This window comes from Uloborus diversus, chromosome 9 (genome assembly GCF_026930045.1).
Source record: "Uloborus diversus isolate 005 chromosome 9, Udiv.v.3.1, whole genome shotgun sequence".
Taxonomy (NCBI): domain Eukaryota; kingdom Metazoa; phylum Arthropoda; class Arachnida; order Araneae; family Uloboridae; genus Uloborus; species Uloborus diversus.
Window position 1 is genome coordinate 53,155,899 of NC_072739.1, and position 26,497 is coordinate 53,182,395.

The 26,497-nt window shown below is 34.7% G+C and overlaps 1 protein-coding gene across 1 annotated transcript; it reads right to left on the reverse strand.

The window, feature by feature from the left end:
• Positions 1 to 1,628: 1,628 nt before the first annotated feature.
• LOC129230214 (uncharacterized) lies at positions 1,629 to 22,703 on the reverse strand. The gene is made up of 7 exons (XM_054864616.1): positions 22,520 to 22,703; positions 21,640 to 21,985; positions 18,001 to 18,255; positions 15,884 to 16,039; positions 11,880 to 12,002; positions 8,707 to 8,895; positions 1,629 to 1,797 (listed from the first exon to the last, which is right to left on the reverse strand). Exons 1-7 carry the CDS (start codon positions 22,701 to 22,703, stop codon positions 1,629 to 1,631), a joined length of 1,422 nt encoding a protein of 473 aa, XP_054720591.1.
• Positions 22,704 to 26,497: the final 3,794 nt, after the last annotated feature.

Consider the following 26,497-nt stretch of genomic DNA (forward strand, 5'->3'; position numbering starts at 1 on the left):
ACTTATACCTTTTTCAAACTATATGTTGATCACCAGTCTTAGTTGAACGCTAAAGTACGGCATTGCAAGTGGTCAACTTAAACGGGTTTCATTGTACCATTTTTGAGTTCACATAAGTAAACATTATTTTTCACTATAAGGTTGCCATATTTTAGAATCAAGTTTTGAAATTGCATTCTAGTTAGTTAGCTAAATTATATGGTTAGAATCTCTTTGAGACAATTGGTGCGAAATTCTGCATTGGGTTTTTTTCTTCAAGAGTAGATCTATACTGCAAGGCAAGAATTAAGTGGAAAAGGGTTCCAGCAGAAGACTAGGTTCACAGTTGCACCTTTAAAGTTTTCAAAATTGAGCAACTATCTGTTTCTTGCTTGAAATTAAGCACCTGTACAAGAAGCTAAAAGTTTACCCTTTTTATTTTATTACTTTCAACATATTAGCTAATGATTATTAATAAAAAAAAAGACGTTAACCCTAAGTTACTCGGAACTTTTAACTCTAGAACGACTGACATTTTCTGTATACCTAGAAAGACTGAAGGGGACAGTGTGGCCCCTACCCATTTTTGGAGTGAATTCTTTTAAAAATTCTCCCTGAGGGAGTCCACATGCCTGATACACCTTCTTTCATGACTAAATAAAAGCTTAGTACTTAATTATTTTTAGTTTTTCTCTCTATACTGGGCAAAAGGTTGAAATAGTTTTCCTTTCTAAGAGCAATGGCCACCGTTAGGATGGTAAGCAGTCGGTACTGTTTATAGCATTTGGATATCCAACCGGCTGCATAAAGAGGAAGTTACAGGTTAAACTAGAGTGAATGGCAATTTTTTTATGCTACAACAATTAGGAGAAAGGAAAAAAATTAATTTTTTAATTGTCAAAATGCTTAGGGGCCACTGTGGCCCCTCTCGTCTTTCTAGGTATAAGGATCAATATTAACAGTACTATGGGGCGAATGATTAAATGATTAAACAAGCATTCAAATAGTGTCATATAATGAAAAGTCAGAAAATTCCATTAGGTTCCGTTAGATATTATCCGAGTTATTAAACAACAAACTACACGAGGGGCCACACAGGCCCCTCCGTCTTTCTAGTGTTAAACCGATAGGGCTTTACAAGCAGTCATGAATTATAATTTATCAATAAATATATTATGAGAAAGGCAATTTGATGAAATCGTATGATTTTTTCCTTGTGTAATTAAAATTACTGAAGGAAAAGAGACGGTGGGTTCTCGTGAGGTAAATTTTAAGTAATTACTTCAACTTGCCTATATTCTTAATGTAATTGATTATATTTAAAATAATTTATTTTTATTTAACTTATAAATTGGCAAAGATATTTCTTTGTTTTAGATATTTACAATTTTCAGTAATATTTTATGAAAAGAGTAAAAAAGTTTCAAATTTTTGTGTGACATAGTGATAGACATTTCAGGAGCTGGAAAACCGTTCTCAAAATAGACGAAATAATTATTAGATCTGATGGCTGAATTACTTATTTCACATCTAGTATACGTTTTGCTTTGTCAAAGCTATCCATTCAATGCTCAAGCAAAGTCTAAGTTCCACGTGTTTGTAGAACAGATTATTCATTGTTTTGAAAGACAGGCTGACACTTTTTTGCTTCACTCTACGTGGCAGACACAGGCAGAAGGGAATCTGTAGAGTTTCATGAAGGGGCAGTCATGCTTTTGGGTAGGATTCAAGCTCATCAATAAATGGTAGTTGTACTTCTGCAAACATTGACTTTTCAATCCGCAATTTGTCGTCTTCTTGCATGGCCCATTTGCTTTCCTGGTAAAATAAATTTAAGAAATCTTAATTGTCGATATTATTATTTAGATCTTAACACCTTTGCTTTATTTTTTCTTTCAAAACTAAAATGGCTGCAAAACAAATAGGAAGGGAATGTCCAGGGGCGTAGCTAAGGGGGGGGTTTTGGGGACAAAACCCCCCCTGAAATGTTTGTCTCAAAAAAAAAGAGAAAGAGAAAAGAGAAGAGAAAGAAAAAAAAAGAAAAAGAAAAAAATCAAAACGACATTTTTCTGAGTAACAAAGGTCAAAAATTCACTTCGTCCCCCCCCCCTCCCAATGACATTGATAATCTGCTACATGAGTGACCCTCAAGCATAAAGATGCCTCCCTCTGCTGCGACAATTTTTGATAATTGACTGAAATTTGACACTTCGCTTTAGAAATGAGATTGATTTGTTAAATCCACGTATATGTAGCCCTTCTTCGTCATTCATTCCGCAAATTGTTAAATATGTTTAATTTTATGAGTGGCGCAGTGGGAATATTGCATACAGTCGAATCTGTATATTTCGAATTTCACAGGAAAGAAAAAAAATCGAGATAGAGGTTTTGAGATACGAGGGCTTTAAGAAACGTTATAGAAATTTGGAATACGATGGTGAAAATTTGAAATTGATACTAAAGACATTGTGGGTTGTTGATTAAAACTCCTCTGTATTAGTTTAGTTAGTAGAAAAAATCTTATACTTTCTTTTTACTCGTATCATTTCGGTTTTCTAAGGAATCGCAATTTTAAGGAAGAGAGCAACCAAAGAACAGTACTAATCCAGATAACAGAGTGAAATGGCTTTTAACTTGAATGATCATTAACCATGAACTTGAAATGTTCATCTTAAATATCCAACCTATGAATTTCACCCCTTTACTCTTCTTCTAAAAAATCTCTTTAAAAATTTCTTTGCTTTTGTTTTGTTTGACACAAGTTTCGGACTTGAGGCACTCCATTCCAAAGTATGTAAGATTCACCTCCCTCTTATTTTGTTAATACTAAAAAAGTTTATATGCACACACACTCACACACACACACACACACACACACATATATATATATATATATATATATATATATATATATATATATATATATATATATATATATATATATATATATTCACACAAACAGACAAAATACAAATGAAAAAAGCAAGAACATCAAAATAGAAAATGAAAAAGGTGAACCCAGGACCAACACTTTATCAAGGAGGGATATATATATACATATATACATATATATATATATATATATATATATATATATATATATATATATATATATATATATATATATATATATACAGTAAACTCCCGATTATCGGCGGTCGGATTATCTGCGACTCGGATTATCCGCGGGTCTTTTAAAATTTTTTTTTCTTCAACGGGGATGACTTATGATTGTGTTATTGTTTGTTTTTAGCTTTTTCATACATTTTTACAATCAATTATTATTTTTAGCTATTACTTTTCTGAATGTGTGAATTTTATTCCTATTTTTTAGCTATTGTATACACTAGTATCGTTTTTGACCTATAATTCGGATTATCCGCGGTTTCGCTTATCTGCGGTTATCGTGCAACCTAATCCGCGGATAATCGGGAGTTTACTGTATATATATATATATATATATATATATATATATACATATATATATATATATATATATATATATATATATATATATACAGGGGCGGATACAGAATATCATTTTAGGGGTGGGGTTCACATGTGGAAGAATGACTACCCCCCCCCCCCCAAGAGTGAACCTGTGGTTTTGGGTACGAAAATTTCCGAAATTGCTTGGGAGGCAAAAAAAAAGCACCAAATCAGCCAATAAAGCAGTTAGTAAAGCATAAAGCTACTAATTAATTTCATAAGCAATGAAAGGAATCAATATTTCAAATATTTACTTTAAAAAAAATACTTAATGAATTGAAAAGACTACTGAAATCGTTTGCATTTTATTCAAAAACTGTTTGTTCACAATGTGGATGGATAATATTGTTGACGGTTGGAGGGGGGGGGGGTCTTAATCCTCCCTATGACCCTCCCTTTGTATCCGCCACTGTATATAGATATACACATATATATATATATATATATACTAGCTGACCCAGCCACGCGTTGCTGTGGCAAAAAACTTGGATAAAAATGAACTTTTACTCATTATTTTGATATAGTCAAATAAATATTTTTAATAGAGCTTAGAATAATAGCCGATTTTAAAATATATGAGATTGATAATGGGCGTGATTCAATGTAAAAACGATTCATAAATGTTCCTGAAAAATTATGGGCAGCTGATGTGGCCAATTTCTGCCAGTAACATGTCATGCCAAAACCCGAAAAGTTTTCCGATAAAAGTTAATAACCTTCCTGAAATTATCTCGGAAGCCTCTTGAAAAATTCGAAGATCTTCTCGTTTGAAGCTAGTCGTGTTTCTAGAACTTTAGTGTAAACATAGGAAGGGATAAAAAAAAGCTTAGCACCTTTCTGATTTATTAAGGGACTTCTATAAGCAGTAATACAAACATAGCCAAAACTTAGCCAGAACTGCAAGCAAGTATCGAAAATTTTTACTCAGTAACGTTTCGGATTTTCTTTTCTTTTTTTTTTTTTTTTTTTTTTTTACATGCAAGCTGAAGAAATTACTTATTGAATTCAGTAAGCAATTACTAAATTTTCTATGGAAAAAGCACTATACTTACGCTTAGTAAATTTTGTAAGTATGATTTTGGCAAAAAAAAAAAAAGCAAAAATAACTTGAAAGTGGTAGTAAATATCGAAACTGATTGTAAAATAACCGAATGTAGAAACTAAGCGTAAACCACCGTACACTTTTAGATTCTACACTACATTTTATTCACCTTCAATAACTTTTTTACAAAATACACAAACTAAATTAAAAACATATAAAAATTAAATTTTTTCAATGAAGTAGATAACATTGACTTTGAACTATTGTTTCTGTTATTTGAAAACTGAAAACTGTCTAAGCACTAAGTTGTGCACGATGTTCTTGCTTAACCAGTCTTTCGCTAATACGAAAAGTATGATAACTTTCCACTTGTGAGTAGGCGATATATGGTTGCCCAGAGAGAAATATTTATCTTTCAAGTCCAAACTGAAAGAAAACATTGTTTGTTCTTGAGATCTATTTATGGTCTTTGCAAAAGCTAAACGAATCAAAAATTGAAGCCTTTGAAATGTGTTTGAAAATTATGACGCTATTAATGGAATACGTGGCAACACAAACATTTCTCCTTTAAACTTTCCCGTCAAAATTGTTGCATTTTTGTGAAGAAGCGTGTACCGTTGCGTAATTTAGGTGGGTTTAAATCGCGAAAAAGAATAAATTGTTAAGCCAATTTTCAGCCGGAAATCGTGTAGTCGCATTCCTGGTGTATCCAGGGAATTAAAAAATTCAGTTGGAATGTTTACTGCTTTGTTTTCATCGACAACTGTATAAGCTTGTTCAGCATCAATCGGGAGCTTTTTTTTTTTTCCAGCCTTCAGTAATGGCTCATTATTCGCAATAATTGTAACTAAGACAGCGTTATTGCTCTGTTGTTATACGTTGCAAATCAGTGTTAACTAAGTCGGTGGCCCAACTATCAAGTGACGGCATATCATAATAACTAAGTGGCAAATTTGAAATTGAAACGCAAAAACCTTCAGTTAAAACTAAAGCTTCATATTCATCTCTAGTGTAAAGTCTGGATTTGGACATTTGTGTGTTTGTTAAACTTTATGAAATACGTCTTCAAACGTGAAAGTTATATAGTTTCTCCTTAAAAAATGATGATTGTGTTGGATAGTATGTCGTCAAAATTGTTTTAAACAGTTGACGAACACTGTTTCTCCTTATGTCAAACCTGCATTAGAAATTGTCAACTCCCAATGACTTTGTGCGACCAATAAACACAATTTGCGACATGCATCGGGATATGTATTTGACAGTCGGCAATTGACAATCCACAAATATTCCTGTCTGTTCGGGAATGTTTACCGAAAACAAAACTGCTACAAAACCAGTGCGATTACACAGGCAATTATGATTTTTAAAAAAATTAATTTTATCTGGGAATAGACTCTCAATTAGTTCACTTTTCGTCTCAACGGCGGTGTAGAAATTGGCTATTTGTTGTACTGTATATCTTGATACAGTTCAATTTCACCGTTTCCAATACCCAGTAATTGCTTAGAAAATACTTGTGGGATTAGATTATTTTGCGTTTACACTCGCATGTTCATGGTCAATCGCATTATCTCGACATTACGCAATAAAAACGATTGTTTTAAAAATGCGTTGATTTCATCGTAATAACTGGTTATGTCTGCCGGAAGTCCCCAGACAGTATTCAGACAATTTCGCCTAAAAGTTTATCGTTGCCGTTCAAATCTCTCACAATCCTATGATGTGCTTCGAATGAATGCTTTTACTTATGAGCCATAGTACACTTATCCCAAATTTTAATTTCACTCGCTTGCAACACTACAGCCATTCCGCGATTTTTTTCCTTTAATGTTACACATTGCGCTTTGTTTGTTATAAATATCTAATAGGCAACTTTAAAGCTGAATCTGCTGTTCGTCTACCATCTAAAAAAAGTAGCAGCAATGCCTGACGATGCAATTGTCACTGCAATTTTCTGTTGCGAACGTATCTTTGCAAGAATTAATGATATTAAAAATCTCTTGGGGAACAAAATAAAGAAAATAATTGTTTTCCGTTTAAATTCATTAACCTACCTAAAATTAACCTGGAATATTTTTGAAGAATTCAGTAGTCTTCTTGGTTAAAGGCAGTTATGATTCTGACACCTTCAGAGAAGCGTAACAAAGGTTTAATATTATAGCCTGGAACCTTCCTGCTTTTCTAAGAAAGCTCTCAAAGCATTAATGCACGCATTGCCAACACGATGACAGACGCTCAAGCAAGTATCTAGAATGTAACTCCTCTGCAACTCCGACAAAGCTTCGGGATCCAAATATCTTTTCGCACTCATTGGGTGTTGAGTCAATCAGGACGAACCGTAATCGCTCCGATACCGATACACCTATTAAATACGTTTAGTCAATCTTGATACTGGTAAAGAATTCACAACGGTGTGAAATCTGCAATTTGTAGCAATTCAAGGAAACGTTTCGAAAAATATAGTTGATTTTATCAGGAAGTAAATAATAACCTGTAATATCCTGAACCGTTATATGGAAATTCCAAGCAATATTTCTGAGTTTTTTTTATCATGGTGTTTTTAGCAGTAAGTCATACGATGTTAGAGTTACATCGATTAATTAACTTACACCGCCATCTATTAAGAATAATCAGAACTAAACAATTAATTCACACTATTATTGCATAATTAATATGAAATTTGCAATAAAAAATTATAAAAACTATCCTATCTTTTAAGTTGGACCAAATGACACATAGATATGAAATTTGAGAAAAATCGGTTGAATAGTTTCGGAGTTTACCCCGAACAAACATCGTGACACGAGACACGAGATTTATATATATATATATATATATATATATATAAAATAAGTAACCCCCCCTCGAAAGTCGGGTCTAGCTACGCCTCTGGGAATGTCATTTGTTATTTCGAAGTATTTAAAAAATAAAACTGTTGAAATTCTCCCATGGATTTGACAAAAAAAATATACATATATATATATATATATATATATATATATATATATTTTCTAAATAACAAGCTAAAGTGATATTTTAAGTATCTAAATTCTGGAGTTCTCATTTGTATAATGTGTTTTCTTATTTTGGAAGCTGAACTGAAATGCACAGCTTCAAAATCGTAGTTGGTGTTCCGCCTATCCCCCTAGATATTTATTTTTTCAAATGCACCAGCTCGCTTTTTTTTATATCATTAACTTATGCCAGTATCTGTAAATGTCCCTTCATATTTCTTGTTGCAACTACACCACTGAATAGGACGCGGGACTCCAACTACGATTTTGAAGCTGTGCATTTTAGTTCAGCTTCCAAAACAAGATAGCACATAATTTGATCAAGTGGGGATAAACAGGGCCTGATTTAGAAATTTTAGGACTGTAAGCACAATAGACTTTTGGGCCCCCTTGAATTGCACAAACGAAGAACGTATTCAATACCACATCTTTTTGTCGTTGCAGATTTCCATCCCCCAAGAGCAATGGCACACACTCCAAATAAAAAAAGATATACTCCTGCCCCCCCCCCTAAAAAATGGTGCAGTCTGCGCCGTTGATTTTTTGGAGATAGATCCCCTCCCTTGTTTGACCCTTGTTCTCTTGACCTTTGGCATTTGCGTGGCTGTAGGCTGCCATGCATAGTCATATAGTCGTCTTATAAGGAAGTTCTGAAGTTACTTAATTTCTTAATCAACGTATTTGTAATATAAAATTTACATAAATAAACAATTACAAAAGATTCAAAAATCTTGCAATATTGTAAATTAACAGAAATAAAATAAATGCCATAAGCAGTGATCGAGAGCTCCGTACTAACATGGTGGGATATGTGAGCAGTCTTCTCTTGTGCTAGATGTCACATCTGATAATTGTCTCACTCCGTGGGTGAGAGTTAGTTTTCCCATTAAACTCATAAACCTTATTAAAACAGAGCCAGCAATAACAATCAAATTTTTGAACTTACATTGGGATAAAAAATATTTAGAAACATTTTATAGATAAAACAATTGAATATGTTAAAAAATTTTTTTTTTTTAAATTAAAGTTCGTAACTTTTTGGGGGCCCTAAGTCATAGGCTTACACTTAAATCAGACCCTGGGGATACATAGGGCAATTCGTCATTGCCTGCCCATAACTACTGAACTGTGCTCAAAAAAGATGTTTTGCACAATTAAATGAAGCATCGGAGAGACACACACCTGCACATTTCGATGGGAACTCTTTGCTTGATGGCATCAGTCTGCACGATGATGTTCCATTTCCCAGAAGAATCCTTGGCGGTTTCTGGCCTCAAAAAGCCCGTCTCTGCGTCACACAATGATCCTTGGTGGAAATAAGCTGCCCAAGACCAAGCGTCGTGGTTCCCGCGCTCCCTCGCTGATCTCTGGCTGCTGCTGCAGATGGAAATAAATGCACTCATCAATGCTTGTTAAGTCTTTAGTCAAAAACAAAGTGTTGCAGTTTATTGGGACCTGATACAGTTGAACTCCCTCCGTTAGTACAAAAGGCAAAAGAATAAATGAATGAATAAATAAAATTGCCTCGAATTTGCATATTAGACATTATTTATAACAACCGTGAATAAGTAAAATTGTAGAAGAAATAATTTGCAACTCCAATAGACTATAGGGGGCGCGGCAGCCACTGTCTAATGGCGGATGAAAGAGGTGAAACAAACAAATGACGTAACTTATAACTTGCTTTGACGCTTAGTGAATAACAGTAATTTTTCATCGTGTTTGTGGGAAACTTTCTTTTCTATTCTTCTGAAATTATATTACATCATAAACTATCTGAAGCCTGTAATTTACCCCAAAGAAAACATGTGGAATGGAGTGTTTTACCTTTTTCTTTAGTATTATTAATTTCCGCAAGGTAGCGTATTCGAGCTCTGGAGTTGCGAATGACATAATGCACATCTTTATTTAAAAAAAAATTTTAACATTTTATTCTTACTAATTCAAACATTGTAATCTAATTAAATTGAAGAAAAAAATTAGTTTACTTTTTAAAATTTAACATTTTTGAGGAAAAAATCCTTAACATTTAGGCCCATTAAATTTCATCATTCCCATATATCGGCGTCAGTGGCGCACACTAGGGGAGGGTCTAGGGCGTCCGGACTAAAGAAGGATCCAGGGCTTTAGTCCGGATCACTTCCATCTCCCTTGAGTTTTTTTGATTGACTATAATCCTAATGTGTATGTTGTACGTAAAATAATTCCAAGCAAAGATAACAATAATTTCAGATTTAGCAACTGAAAAAAATATTTATTTTCTCTCCTTCTTTTCCTGCAAAATCGAACTGTATGTGAACATAAATTGTTCTATAATGACTATTGCTTCCTGTTTTATTTTTATGAGGAACGTAAATACATTAATTCTCGTGCTTTGTGGTACTTTAATTAAGTATTTGTTATTAATAAATTTTAGTTTATTAACTAATCCTAAGTTACTGTTCAGTTTTTTTTAATGTTTTTTGTTCCAGACATTCGGTAAAATCAAAAGAATATGTTTGGATACGTGTGGGAGTTTGATATGAGAATGGTGAACCTATGATCCTGGATTCATAAAGTTGTATTAAAGTGGTGCTCCGCAATGAAATACAGTTTTCTAAGCAAACTGAAATGCTCACAGGTTCTTTCTATAAAAAGATTTGTGGTACACTTCTCACCACCTATTGTAGCGGATTTTTTTTTTGGGGGGGGGCGGGGGGCTCGGGTCCCTCCCAAAAGGATAAAATAATTTTCCTATTTCATTTATTATTTCTTAATTGACTTCTCTACAACATAAAGAAACTTTTTTTTCAGTTATTTAAAGAGAACATAAAACATACAATGCATATTTGAATTAACGCATTTTTGTTTGCTAAATTGCCACCTGATCCCTGGCGTGTCGTTTCGCGTCATCCCATGTACAGTTGTATAGGGCTCTACCTCATCCGCCGTAAAATGGGTGAAAGGCACAACGCTGGCACAAATACTTTTGACATTTCAAGTTTTATCATTTAGACGCGCTGCTCAGTTGTGTAACTTGCCATGGTGATTTGGCATGAGTGACTGAAAAATAAACAACAGGTTAGACAGATGTCACCAAAACAACATGGCCACCAACTTCTACTCGCCCCAATTCCTTTATAAACACACAACATGCTGAAACATTGCTAAAAAAAATATGGTATTTAATCCTGAAAAGTTTCAGGGACCAGCCATAAAAAGCTACTTGGTTGTATCGGCCATTCAACGATAAAGCTGCCATTTTTGTCCCACGTGTGACATCTGAAATACATCATTAAAAAGTAATGAACAAAATGTGTTGCTTCAGAAATCACACATCGCTTGTGATGTCTGAAGCAAAAAAAAAATTGCCCCTCTACTGTAAAGGTTGTTGCTTGATCACCGATGATCGCGATTGAAGTTCAATGTACAGGGTGATTCAAAAAACGTGGCGAAAATGACATGGCAGATCAATTATACTACAAGGATAAAAAATCGCATTAGGAACAGAGGGTTGCAATCGCAATGCTGACGCTCTACATGCACACATAGCCTGAAACTGATGGATGCAAAACAGGTCAAAGATTCATTTCACGAGGGAGATTTTACACATTTCAATTTTTAAGAAAAGTTTAGAGCAACTGTTAAAAGTTACGGCCTGTAGTAGCTCTTAATACAAAGTCGAAACGATCGCTGAAACTTTGTCAAAATGGCTCGTTTTTGCGACAGTGAGGGCTCTTTTATTGCGACGCGTGTATTACAGGTGTAGGCCACAAATTTCAACAACCACTTTAAACCTTTCTTAAAAACTGAAAAGTGGTGTAAAATTCTCTTTGTGTAATGAATTTATGACATGTTTTGTATAGAGTAGTTTATGACTTTGTGTGCTTGTAACGCGTCAGCTTTACGTACCTATGCGATTTTTGATCTTGTTGTATGACTGATCTGCCATGTCATTTTGTGCTCGTTTTTTAGAATCGCCTTACATATAGAATAACCTTTAACTTTTGTTCTATCGAGTGAGGAAAATAGTGCTTCGGAAAATATGTAAAATTCGATGTCTAAACCTTTTAGGAAATTATTAATCTTTAATGAAGTAAAAAGCACATTCTGCTCCCCCCTCCCCTCCCCCTTTTTTTTTTGAAGAATAGGGAAAATCTGTGACCCGCGGAAAAAAAAGTCGAAAGTGGAAACCCTTACCCAACTTATACTAAAGTCATTTCAAAATTCCTCCCAAGATGTAATCACTTTTTTATGATGAATAAATAAATAAGAATATGAATGATTGTGTTAAGATTTTTTTTCTTTCATCATTTCCTTCTTTCCTCCTTTCCCGTAGATAAACAACAATGTGTGGATCCAGCTTGTTATCTTACCTGTTATCAAGCTCCGCCTTAAAATTCGAGTTGTCCGAAAGTTTTTCGAAGCTATGCGGAACTTCTACGTGCATCCTTTGAATCACATCCTGACAAGAAGATAGGACTTGATCAACGTATTTTCTGTGAAAAAAAAGACATAATGATTGTTACAACAGTTCGTTTAAAGCGTTTATTTTTTTTTTAAAAATATGCTATAAATATATTTATTTCGGTAGTAAGCTTCATGTAAAAAGATAGTGCAATTTATGTAAAATAATTTTAAACGTTTTATACCTACTAACTTTTGCAATTTTTTCGGGATTTTTATTTTTTTTTTGAGCAATCACGATTGCTAATTGTTTTCATTTGACCGTCCTTGATGTTAGGTTCCTTTTTAACACCCCCACCGTCCTCTGCAGGCGCGACTCCTCCCGGTAGCCGCTGCTCCTGGTCGGTGGCGTCCATGTCCTACACACACGCACACTCATACACACTCACACACGCGCCTTTACACACATACACACACTCCAGCGTGCATACTCACAGGTGTACGCACACACACACAAGCCTACACATACCCAACTATACACACGTAACCGCCCATGAGCAGGGACAGGAACCGTTTCTAGAAACAAGCGAGTGGGCTAGTAATCAATGAGTAGGGTCCTGTCGCAACTCGTGATTGCGAAAAACATAATTTGAATTCAAAATTTCAAAATTCAAATTAATTTGGAGTATTTAAAAGTTTTTTTTTTTTTTTTAAATTTATTATTTTATTGGTGTGAAAAATAGATGTATCTAGCATCTGCCCGATGTATCTAATGCTCAGGAGCATCTGATCGTGTTCAACTTTGCAAATAGTAACTACTAACTTTTGTATCATCAGTTGTTCAACACCCTGTAGTACATTCCGCTCCTTCAATATACCTCAGTTGTTCATCATGCTTTTGAAATCTGTATTTTCCCAAAAAGTCACTCTTTGTATGCTTTGCAGTTCATGTGATAAAACTATTTTCTTTTTCATTGCATACATTCAACATATCTCTAACATTTCCGAGAACTGAATGTTATTTCTGTTGGAGTGGCTTCGACGCGTATGCGTTGAAGACGCGTCGAAGCCACTCGCTGGGTAATCATTAACTACCCTGTCTCAGGAGTTGTGAAGCCCGCTTACCTTGACTAAAACACTGGCTCAATGCAGCATTTGCAAACTGCACTAAAAAAAAAAAAATCAATTTTGACATCTGGAATTCAAATTATGTTTTTCGCAATCACAAGTATGTCTATGTAGGCGTGTGTGTTTGTGTCTGTGTGCAGGCATGAGTGTGTGGGTATGTGTGTGTGCGTAGGTGTGTGTATGTATGCGAGTGTGTGTAGGATATGGGCGCAAACTGGAGAATGTTTTCTCTGGAGGAGCAGCATCGGGAGCGGCCGGTCGACGGCAGTGCTGCAGAAGGAAGCGGGGGGAAAATAAAATCATATGAACATCAAAATCGTCAAGTGAGAACAATAAGCAATGTGATTGCTCAAAAAAAAAAAAAAAACACATACCCATCAGGGGGGGGGGGGCGAGAGAATGCATTATTGCATGCAAAATTTTCGACCCACTCCTTACCAGGTGGAAAATGGGATGGTTCAGAATTAGTATTGCTCAACTGTGTGTTGTATGTAAACGGGTGATATCAAACCTCCTTGTTCCAGACTTAAAGCAGATTCGTTACATTTCCTTTGTAAACGCGCGAGTATTGTAATGTCATGACTCTTGAGCGATTACACATGCATAACAAACAAAAACAACACATAAAGGTAACAAATAAAAAATGTGATATTTAATTAGGGTCAGTCAATAAGTAACGAGTAGATGGCAGAGGCTATAACCAGGGCTGCGGAGTCGGAAGGAAAATGGCCGACTCCGACCCCGACTCCGACTCCTGGATTTTGAAACGCCCGACTCTGACTCCAACTCCGGATTTTTTTTTTAATTTTTTTAATTGTATTTTTTAAACTCCCTCTCTCCATTCAAGGGAAGGGGGAAAACCTCTTAACAGAGATTGAAATATTAATTCCTTTTTATGAAAATTTAGCATTTTGTTTTTTATTGTAAACCCAAGACGTCATACAACGTTAGAAATTCAATTTAAAAATCAAACTTTCCAATAGTTACGAGTTAAAAAGTGAGATGACTTAAAAATCCCTTTTAAAAATTTTGAAAATGATTATCTGTAATTTGCCCCCCTTTAATGTTTAACAAATATATATTGATCAAATCGTGTGCTTTCAATTTTTGAAAGCTGTAACTTGAGAGAAAAAAAACTTTTTTTCTAAATCCCAGTTCTTGAGAGGGAGTGGTTTGCCCCTGGAGACATCCATCTAGTAGATGACACCCAAAGTTAATTTCAGAGTTTATAAAAAATATAAATACTTTAATTCTGAAAATTTTCACGAATATATTTTAAATTATATTTCATCAATAAAATTTCAACGAAAATATGGCACATATGCGTCAGGAGCTAATTTTACACAAAACGCGGCGGTATAAAAATTTGTACGAATAGCTTTTACTATACCTATATTTCTTCTTCGCTAAATTTTTAATTTAAATTTCATTGGCTGCTTTAAAATTAACCTAAATATGAAGATTTTAAGATTAACTGCAATTCTTGAGTGTTGTAATCAAGAAATTTTTTACACTTATTTTGTTACATACTTTTTAGTGAGAACCAAGCTTACAGAAATAGGCTTAATAAAGAAAAAAACATTAGATTATTTCATCGAATCTTTTGGATTCGTGCTTTCGAGCCAGAACTTCTTTGAATTTGCCGATCACACTTAAACGTTTCAACCTTAGCTACAGGCGTCGACTTACTAATTTGTTACGTTTCTTTTACTATTTTAAACTGAGATAGAACAAAACACTATATTTCTATTTTTATTTGAAAGTGATTACTTGAAAATGTTATTCAACAAAACCGTTTGCTGACAGTTGCTATTAGTTAAGTTAAAAAGCAAGCAAACTAGGGGACGGCTACAGAAAGTTCGGTAAGCATTCAAGCTAGCTGATTGCCATAATGGCAGTTATTTTCTCATTAGTATCTTTTTATACATGTAATCGAACCAGTTGGTAATCAATTTTTAAAAAATGCAAGGAGAGTCAGTGAAAAGGAAAGAAAAAAAGAAGCCCGGAGTCGGAGTCGGCATGTTTTCCAACGACTCCGACTCCTTTATTCCAAAATCAGTCAGACTCCGACTCTTCGACTCCGACTCCACAGCCCTGGCTATAACAGATTTTGTTTGACATTTTTCAAAAATACTGACAGAAATTGTTTAAACACTTATCCCACTGGGAAATTCGTCGCATAATTCCGTGCTCATAAAAATTCTTCCGCTGATGCTGGAAAAAATTACTCACGCACTCTTAAACTTCATCGTCCGAATGAAATCGTTGTCTCCGAAGTGCGTCCCTAAAAATGTGGGATCTCATGGGGATAGATCTGGACTATAAGGGGGGGGGGTTCAAGACTTCCCACTTATTTCATTTTTTGCATTGGCTGTGTGTGGCACCGGTAAACTTTCACGTGCTGTCATCCTGTTGCACGACAAATATAGACCAGACAGCCAATACAACAGAGGAACTTTTGCAGAAATTTAAGTGAGAAGTCTTGAACCATTCCCCTTATAGTCGAGATCCATCCCTAAAGTGACTTTCACATCTTTGGGGAACTCAAGAAGGCTCTTCGGTGACAACGATTTCATTCAGACGATGAAGTAAAGGAGTGCGTGCGTAATTGGTTCCAGCAGCAGTCAAAGGACTTTTATGAGCACGGAATTATGCAAGTAAAGCCGGATAAGTGTTTAAACAATGTCGGTCAGTATTTTTAAAGCATGTCGAATAAAATCTATTTTATAGCATCTGACTCGTTTTTTATAGGCTGATTCTCATAATTTGAAAATGAAGAAAGGAAAAAGAATTAAAATCTAAAAAATTGTTTTAAAATTTCTTTTTTTTTTTTTTTAATTCTTACTTTGGGTATTTGTCTCCTAATTCGCACCATCCCAAGTCTCTGCTTCCGTCACAGTTGATGTCTAAAGTCTTCTTGGCAACCAACTTGGCTTCATCGCCAATTGGCGAAATTACTTGTTGGCGTACTTGTGATCCAGAGGCCACTCTGGCCGCAACGCTGTAATGAAAGTAATATCTGACTTTTCTTATTTTCCACAAGAAATATGAAAACAACAGTTCATCTTTCGTAAACTATAATTCTTAATTATAAAGACATCATTTTACTACTACTACCACGCCATCACTTTTAAGGTACATCTCACAGGAAAGGGGATATCTGCATATTATTGTATTTAGCTCTTTGGTTTTTAATTTAAAATGACTGGTCAACTTGTGCGCTTTACACGAGCATTTGGTTTGAGAGCACGAAATGTCCTATGGGTCCGTGAAAGAGCTGTTGCTTAAAATGTGAACTCGAGCCATTTGAAAATGACGGGAAATGCACTACTGATCAATACTATCCGTACTCTTGCCAGATTTGAAACAATGAATCTTGTCACAGGAGCCTTCTGCCCTATCCCCAATGCCGTTTAACGAATTTACTGTTATTATTATATAATTATTGATATAAAATTATTGTCATATTATATCACTATTATTAGGTGGTTAGTTGTCATTAGTTATTTATTGTTATAATAATGCTGCAATTATTAGTGTTAGGATTACTGAAGTCTGTATTCATTCTCCCTTTGAAGAATGCATGAAAAAATGTCTCAAAAGATAGGAATTGCATATTAATCCATTGTTACGAAATAACTATTTATATTGGTTTTCATGATGCCGGGTTTCAAATTAGCAAGAAATAAGTAAACTTTATATTTTGTATTTGGTAAAAATTAATAACTGTAAACTATTCTGCTGTGTCACACATCCGCTTTGGCTGGAAGAGTTTATCGCTACATATAACAGTAGACTAATTGGAATATCTTACTTTTCTCGTATTTATCATTCTCTTTGTAAATGTCCAGATACATAGTTGTCATTTATACTATGAAGGGGACTAGAATTTATAGCAATGGATGCCATTTTCAGAATGAGTCGAGAACAACAGAAAACAGCGGTCTTAGATTTATGTGCATTTCAAATCTTAACGATTAAGAGAACAAAATGACACTATGAAAAGAACTCATCCAAATACGTTAGACATCAACAGTAGTAAAAAGCTTACATAACATTTTGGATGAAATTCAACTTTATTTTATGAGGCTTCTCTAAAAATGATCCTAGACCCTGATCCTAAGTGATCATGAGACCCTAATCCCCTCCAAGGTCTCCTTGGACCTCCATACATACTTCGAGTCCACGGATCCTTCTATTGCCGAAGACGCTGCTAGAAGAGGCTTCTTTTGGAATAGTGGTCATCTTTTCTATTTAGTTCTGTTGGATACCCAAAGACCCAGTTGATGGAATTCCAACCGAAACACAGCCTTCTTGTGGTGCCTAACCACTATTGATTGCCTTCGAAATTGAAGACGATATTCAAAGAATTATGTTATGAGAGTACAGAATAGGTAATACCGATCACAAAGGCCATTCCAAAAAACGCCCCTCCTAGAAGAGTCCTATGTAGTGGGAGGATCGGTGGGCTACGTGCGTGTGGAGGCCCAAGGAACCTACTTTGAGGGAGATTAGGGTCCCGATCCCATCTCGTAATATATTTTCCCGCACGTGGATCGGATACTTTTCGGTCGAGCTCCGTTATGCAACGTAAAATACAATTATTTTGATTGAACTCTTGTATTGCTTATTTAGTTTCCCGAGCCCGGATACCGTGTAGCAGAATAAGGTAAGTTGTCAAATTTGGGCAATCGCTGTCCATGTTGAAGGTTAGACAGAGCATGTAGAATCATTCAATAGCCTAATCATTGAGATGGAGGGAAATTTGGTGGTGAATTACCTATAACTGTTGGCTTTATATGACAATGGATAACCTATTTTATTTGAAAGTAAAATGTTTGGTTCACATAACAGAAATTTTATTCATTGAGTTTTAACTTCAAACTTTTTCAATATTTACGAAACATTTTATTAAAATCTTACTATTTACTAGGTAAATTTGACGCGAATTCTTTTACTTGCCTTTCACCAGAAAATACTAGAGATTTGTTGTCGCTCTTATCATCTAAGAAACGGGAATAGCTTATTTTCCTGGACTTGGCTAAATCCACATTCGCAGATTCATTCAAAGAGCGCAGAGCCGGAGCTTTTGCAGAAGACAGAACACTGGCAGACACTTTAAAAAGTGTGGGACGTGAAGACAGTACGCTAGCAGCAGTTAGTATGGGCGGTTCCATGTCTTTGATGACAGCACTTGAAAGGCTTTGAGAATTCAACCTACAGAAGAATATAATACTTACACTATACATTAGTTACCTACATTTCAATATGGATGAGAAGGGAAGGGGAATTAGGTCAGAACAAGCCACAACTTTCTCCTGATATGTTAGTACTATATATACATATATAGTACTAACATATCAAACATATCAGAAGTGGTAATATGGCTTTAAACCAAATGTTCTGGAAGGGGTACCCCTAAAACCGTCCCTCGTTGATCTTCCAGGTAAGAGGTATCTCCAGGTAAGTGTCAATGTCAGATACTTTCAAATCAAATGGAGTACCTGAACTTTTCTTGACCATTGCTGAACGAAAACTGTCAGAAACGTACGTCTCTGTTTGAAAAAAAAAACATAGAATAACATTTTTCTCAAAAGAAAATATAGTTTGACATGAAAGCGCATTTTATAATATTTTTTGTACACAGTTGTTACCATTTTTCAGTCATAATTTGTCGTTGCAGGAAACCAACCTTTCTATGCCCTCTTTAGCGATAGAGGCCGTCAGTAAAGGCAACCACCTTTTTTTTGCATCGTCTTCGCTATCAAAGCAACTGCCTCAAAAATAACACTTAAAGCTTAAAAACAAGTGGAAACCAGAAGGTGTGAAATCGGGGATGCAAAGTAGGTGATCGAACCCTCCCAACCGAACTTTTGAATAATCTTTTGAGAGACAGCAGCGCGGAATCGCACCTTCCGACTAACACTTGTTATTGAACTTGTACCGTTACTTGAAAGAAGGCTCTTTGACAGCAGTGAAGATGCAAAAAAAAAAAAAAAAAAGGGGGGGGGGGTTCAACAGTTGCTGCTTTACTGGCGGCATCTTTCTACAGCAGTTTCATAGAAAACTTAGTTTTCCGTTACGAAGAATGTCTGAATGATAAAATAGTCTCTCATGTTTCTTTTTTTTTTAAATCAATGCTTACTTTACAGATAGCCCTAAGAAAGGAATTTATTATTTAATAGCAGAATGACAAGAAAAATATTTAAGCGTAGATTCTTTTATTTATTAGGAAGATTTAATAACAAATATCATCGGTTTTATAGTTGTATTTAATCATATATTTTCTAATAATATATCATTGAATGTATTTTTATGTGGTTGAACTATTTAATGTCTGAAATCTTCAATTACAGACATGAATTGTTTTTAATTTAAAAAAACTTAGAGAAGTATTAAATTATGTAGAGGATTTTGAGTTCTCTGTTACATAATATGGAGGCTTTTCGTTCGTTCGTTACTTTTAAGTAATATATAAAGTAATATATAATATCAATACGTCATAGACAAAGCTCCCATTTATTTAAACCAGAAATTGCTTTGTCAACCAGTGGTGTAACCAAAACTGAAACACATGGAAACCAAAATCATAGCTGTCAAAAGATATCATGCATGGAACTTGCCGAAAAATACACTAAAAGTATCTTAATGAATTCAAAGAGGTTCAAAAAGTAAACGTTGAAAAAAGGAATGAACATTCTTATCGCAAGTAAATCAAATAAAACTACACTCCATCCCTCGTAAATTAGTAGCTACATTTGAATATGTCTGCTTTGATTATTGATACTCATGATATCATTAAAATATTTTTTAGCGATTTCAGGGTGCAATGGTATCAAACAACAACATTTACTTACATAGCATTCCCTCCTTAAATCAGTACTAACTTAATTTCAAACATAAAGAATTTGCGTGTTCTTAATCCAAGCCCCATTTTGTAGGGACTCTACCACTATCAAGCTCAGTTTGCTTTCTAATGAATTTGTGATTCATTAGTTTAGAAGATAGTTTGGTGCGATTGCTGGTGGAAGAGTCCTTACAACATGGGATGTACTTAAGAGTGTGAGAACTCTGGATTTTAGAAAGTAAATTGGTACTGATATAGCTAGGTGAGGAGGAAGTGCTTAGTCGGTAAATGTTGTTCGTTGATAAGCATGGCATCCTGAAATCTCTGAAATTACAAAACACCTTACGCATTGAAAAACGATTCCATGTACAACATGTAAATGAAGGGCAGATCCAGAAAATATTCAAGGAATGGGGCGATTGATTACTAGATATTTACCCTTTTATACGCTCCCCAACTTCCGCCCTTTAACATCACGGAAGATTGTTTCAAATTCAGTATTTGTTTTCTTTTGGAACTTCCATTTCTAAAAATTTCCGGAATCACGTACTGAACCCATTCTCTTACCTAAATTTCGTCACAGGTGTCCTACAATTGCTTTTTTTTTTGGACTTCAACTCACAAAACTTTAACTTTGGACTTCAGCACCCACAAATCCCATTTAATATCATTTGAAATCGTCTAAAATTGAGTTTTACGAGCTTTGAAAAATTTCTTATACGAAGTTCCGATCCTTATCACTTAAGTCGTTAGAAATGTGATATAATTACATTTTCAAGACAACAATTCTGAAAAAATTCTGGGCAGGAGCCCTGTTTTTTGTAACTTTATTGAATATCGTCTCCGTTTTTGGAACTTCAGTGTAGGAAATATGTCGAGGAAGAGTTTCTGTACCTCCGCTCAAGGAGGGAGCGATTGCTTCCATTGCTCCTTCCTTGTATCGGCCCTTGCCGGTTGCTATTGTGCTTGTGCTGAAGTTGTATTCACTATTTCTTATACAGTCGAACCCCGATTTAACGAACCTCTATTTAACGAATTTCGCGTTTTAACGAATTTTTCTTTTTCCCGGAAAAAGAAAAATGGTTCCCCCAAAATGAAGGCCAAAACTCCTATTTACCGAATGATAAACCCCGAATTAACGAATTATTTTAACAGCCGAAAATTTTTTTTTTGGTAATTTGAGTTAGGAAATATTGGATTGTTTTTCAAGTGATATATCGAACTTGTCTGAAGCAAAAAAAAAAACTTCTTGGAATCAGCAATATTTGATGGGCGAGGGGCAACCAATGAATAGCGAATGTTATGCAGAAAGCGCTAATTAAACTCCTATTAAAATTTACTCTTTTAAATGCCTTACATGGCCTGGAAACTGTAAAAACATTTCTCATGCAGCAGGCTGTAAATGACACAGTATTTTCTTCTCTCCATTAAGTCGAAAGAACTCTATTTCGAGTCAAGTGTCAAGGAAATTGTCAGACATACATTACTCAGTACTTTAACATTTCAAATTAACTAGTGTGTCGAGGAATGCTGAATAAAAAGTGTACACTCTCTAATTATGGATTTTTTTTTGTGCAGTTGCTTATTAAGGCTTTTAGATAAGGTAAGTGCAATTTCTTTTATGAATTTTTTTCGCACCCCAATATTACGAATAACTCCGATTTAACGCATAAAAGTTGCGGTCTTAATGAATTCGTTAACTCGGGGTCCGACTGTATTTTATACTGTGTTGCTAATGACTGTCAATTTCTCACCTTCTCTCCTGCCCAGCAGCGCTTTTGATTATAGGTGTAAATCCAGTGTGTACTTCCACTGGTTTGGAGTTTGGACCGAGGGTCGTTTGGGGCTTCTCTGCTTCCTTGGACCTTGCTGGTTTCCTCTCGTCAATGTTCGATGCTGATGGGTAAGGATCCGACTGGAACACTGGGTACTGTTTCCTGCCCTGTCTCGAGGACTGCTGGAGTCTTCTCTGCTGCTGCTGCTGAACCTGCGCTTGGGCCACGCGATGCAATTGGGCTTTGTAGTCTTTCTCCAGGCGAGAAAGAGTTACCTGAGGGGGCGTCGCCACGCCGTCCCTGTAGACCGGCAAGCTGGGAGACTCTGAAGGAAGAGAAATTACATATCAGGCAATAGAGTTGGCAACAATACTATGAAAAATCAGCGGCATTGAGCTTTTCAAGTAACTGGAGATATATATACATATATGTAGAGAGAGAGAAAGATATGGGGTTAAAAGAAGTCTCCAAAGTAATCTTTTTTGATATTTTACGAAGCGAAAAAAGTAATGTAAAAATAAATACTTGAATTAATGATATTTATTGCATTAAAACGATATTATTCGTGAAATGATTAAAGAATATTTTTTCGTATTTAAAAAATAAAGTTATAATTAATTAATAATTGTTTACAAAAAAGACACATTAAGAAATGATATGAGTGAGAGAAATAAAACATTTACAGTTAAAAATATTAATTATAATAATAGCAGTTGAAAATTTTAATTTTGATGCGAGCCATTATACACTAAGTGCAAGAGCGAATTTCTCCCATCAGTTTTGAAGTAATGAGCTTTTATTCGCAACTTTTATTTCAATACATAACTCACTTAATAAAACTAATAGTTTTTTTTTTCACCTTGAAAATCGGAATCAAATCTCGCACCGCTAGATCCGAAAGAAAATCCGGAGAACGCTCCGAAGGGTCCTTCTTGGGGAGAGAAGTAACTGGTGTCAGATGCGGCAAAGAAGGGGTCGAACTCGATCGGATCACCTGTTGATAGTCCCAGCAAGAGCCAGCCCGTCAAGAAATGCAGCACCATGGTGAAAGGAAACCTGATAGAGAAAAGTAAACAAAATTTTCAACAAAATTTTTTTTGAAAAATTATTTAATGGTTTTGATGTTTTTAAAATACTGAACAAAATCACCATAAACAACAATGTAATCTAAGCACAAATATTGCAAGAAGTTGCAGACACATGTTTTGGGGTTTCAAGGATCTTCTCCTTCAATGCAGGAAAGAATGAGCTTGGCGTAAAGTCATCCGACGAAGGAAACTACTTGGGATAGTGGACTGCTTAAGTAGTAGAAATAACAAACTAATAAAACAACTATGACAAAATGAAATTTTGAGTCAAAATTTATAACCTGATTCCCTTCAAGAAAAAACCGTTAAGAAATAAACTTCCCAAGAGATCCGCAAATATTAAAAGAAACAGACAGTTAATAAATTAGCAACAAATTCCGTGAAAAGATATGTAATGAATTAATTGCTACATTTAAAGAAAAGGCCTAAAATGCAATTTATTGCTAATTTATTTATTCATTATCGGTTTCTTTTAAGACTTGCGAGTTTTTTGAGTAAAATATTGCATAATGTTTTTTTTTCTTGAAGGAAACTATGTAATAAATTTCGACTCAAAGTTTCATTTTGCCTTGGTTGTTTTTGAAATTTGCTATTTTTTCTATTTAAGCTGTCTACTATTTCATCTCGTCGCTTTTGTTGGATGATTTTACATCCAAAAGCTCACTCTTTTCTGCTTTGAAAAAGAAGTTCCTTAAAACCCTAAAAACATGTGTCTGCAACCTCATGCAATATTTTCGCTTTGATTACGTTGTTGTTTTTTATTACTTTGCTGAACAGAGGTATTTATTCATTTTTCATTGTACAGAAGTCTTCGGTTTTCTTGAACTTCACTTCTATTTGTTAGAATAATAAACGAAACAATCATATCGCTCACCGGTGACTACAGTGGCGCTTCTCAAAAAAAAAAAAAAAAAAAAAAAAAAAAAAAAAAAAAAAAAAAAAAAAAAAAAAAAAAAAACGTGATCTGCAAGAGCTTCAATTTCTCAGAAACTAAGTTTTTTTCCACTCCACTTTTTGGGGATTTTTTTCCTTAAATTTAATTTGAAAAAAAAAAAAAAAAAGATCATGAGAATCCTGGCCCTAGAAAAACATGATTCATGAATCTATAATTTATTGATACAGCAATTTTCGTGTCGACACATCAAATCAACAATACAACCAATTTATGGCATTTTTATTTCTCGATCTCGCTTTATTGCTCAGTTAATTGACATGAACTATAGATAGTAATTTATTTGTACTGCATACTCCCAGATTTACAATTTAATTAAAAAATATATATATAGGAAAGTTAATCTGAATTGAGGGTTTAAGTGGAGTGTCTTAACATTGATAACTTAACGAAAGAAATCAATTAGCTTTTTTTTTACCGAAAGAAAAATCTATGGAAATTCAGGTCCAAAAAGAGGGGTTGAGGATTTCTGCATTCATTTCCCCTCTCTTATTCTTGATGTCAAGCTGATTTGGTACCTAATGGTTCAAGGAGTCGTATAGATAGTCATTAACCTCAAAGTATTTTATTCAATAGGCTTAATTGCTGTAATTTAGTGACTTCAGGCGCACAGCCAATATATTTGCAACATCAAATTCCGTTTAAGTGGAAATAAAAATAATATTTCTACCTGTGTTAGAAGCATGTGCTCTTGATAAAGCAGTTGCTCACATTCTTAGTGTTGCGCGAAAAGAAAAAAAACCAATAAAATAAGTGCTTGTTAAAGGCAATGATAAAACCAAATTATAGAAATGACCGAAAAAACATTCATTACATCAAATATTCATTTTCTTTCTTTAATCAAAGTATACTATAGATGCACAAAATAACTGATCAATGGGAGGGACAGAGGTAAAATAAAACAACACGGTGTGTGTAAGCACAGTATGCAGTAATAATAAAATGCTGCACAAAAACAGTAGATACAGTAACAATATTTATGAGCTAAAAAATTAAAAAACGAAGATTTATGCTCCATGATCAGATCGTTATTCTTATATAATACATTTTAAAATACGGTTGCTTAGCCTTTTCTTTTATAACGTTTCAATTTGTGGCAACATCTCCTCTTCCTGATCTTTTTTTCCCACAATAGAACAGCAGCTTCCATTTTCATAGTATTTACTTTGCGAGACTGCTCTGCAAGCTTCAGTATTGAAACTAAGTTCTGAACTTTTACGGATTTTGCGTATGGAAGATTCACTGATACTTATTGTCGCGCTACCGTCGATGTTTTGTAGTTGTTCAAGCATATCAAGAATCTTAGCCCCCCCCCCTTTTTTTTAATCAGAAACTTTCTTTTCTTCCCACCTTCAAACTTTAGATGAAGGTACCACTAAAGTGCTATTATATTTTCATCAACTTTAATGTTTAGAATGAAAAAAAAAAAAAGAATAAATGAAAAATGCTGAGTGGTTATTTGATGCACTAACAACGCGATGCGTAGACTAGTTTGGTGTGGGAACTTTTGCTGTCAATGATGCTTAAAGGGATGTAATAACATTCATGAAATCAATATTTAGTAAGCAACAACGAAGTTTATACTTCCAAAAAATTTCGATAAAAAATTTCAATAAAAACTCACGTGGGCTCTAAAATTTGTTACTCGTGAAAAATTCACGTTATAGCCATTTCGCGTTAGTCGAATCGCGTTGTAGCGGGAATCGACTGTATCCGCACGGTGATGCCCGTGATAAGAAGTTGTCCGTTGAACAAAAAAAAAAAAAAAAAAAACCAAATCCACGCCCCCCCCCCCGCCCCCTTCTGATGTGAAATGATCATTTTTCTTCAACTAAAATTCGTACACACCTTTTCAAAAGATCTATTAAAGTCTCTTTGAAATTTAAAAATATTCGCCAAAACAGTAGCTTTAAAACGTAAAATAATCCTTCAATTGCATAGTTCATCGCTAAACGCGCCACGCAACCACCCTATTTTAACCCTGACCTTTAGCAAGTGAAGCGGGTTTTTTCCCTGCAGTTTAAAGTGTTTCGCCAAATAAACAATGCTATAGTAAAAACGTTATAAAGAGCAATCACAGTTGAATAATACGAAAAATCAAATTATTTATTTAAATAAGTCGGTAACTATCTGCATCTATAAGAACAAAAACAAACGTTGAAGAAATAAGGAGAACAAAACTCAATAGAAAAATCCAACAAAATCAAATTATGTACCTGAACATCGAAAAAAAAAAAAAAAACAGCATTCAAAAATCTGTTCGCTGATCACAACAGCGTAGCATGGGCATGGTTCCTCGCAGCTCTTGACATTGTAGACCAGCGCCCTCTCAAAGAGTTAACTTACCCCGCCATCTATTAGGAATTCATAGAACTAAATTTACCCCGCCTTGTATTAGGAATTCATAGAACTAAACTTACCCCGCTATCTATTAAGAATTCGTGGAACTAAACAATTAATCAAACATTAAATTTGCAATTATAAACATTTCGGTCAATCTGATTAAAAAAAAAAAGCTTATAGCCTTCCTCAACAAATGACCTATTCAACACAAAAAAAAAATCGATTCGAACCAGTAGTTCCTGAGATTAGGGCATTCAAACAAACCAACTTTATATTATTAGTTAATGAGAAAAATATAACAGTGATACGTATATATAAATATATTACAAATCATTTTTAGCATATCCTTTAGGATTTTCTCTGAAAAGTTCCCTCGAGATTTGCCTCATGGCTGACTCGAACCTACGCCCACTGGATCGCGAAGCCCGCACTTTCAAGTTGAGCCGCCGTGGCT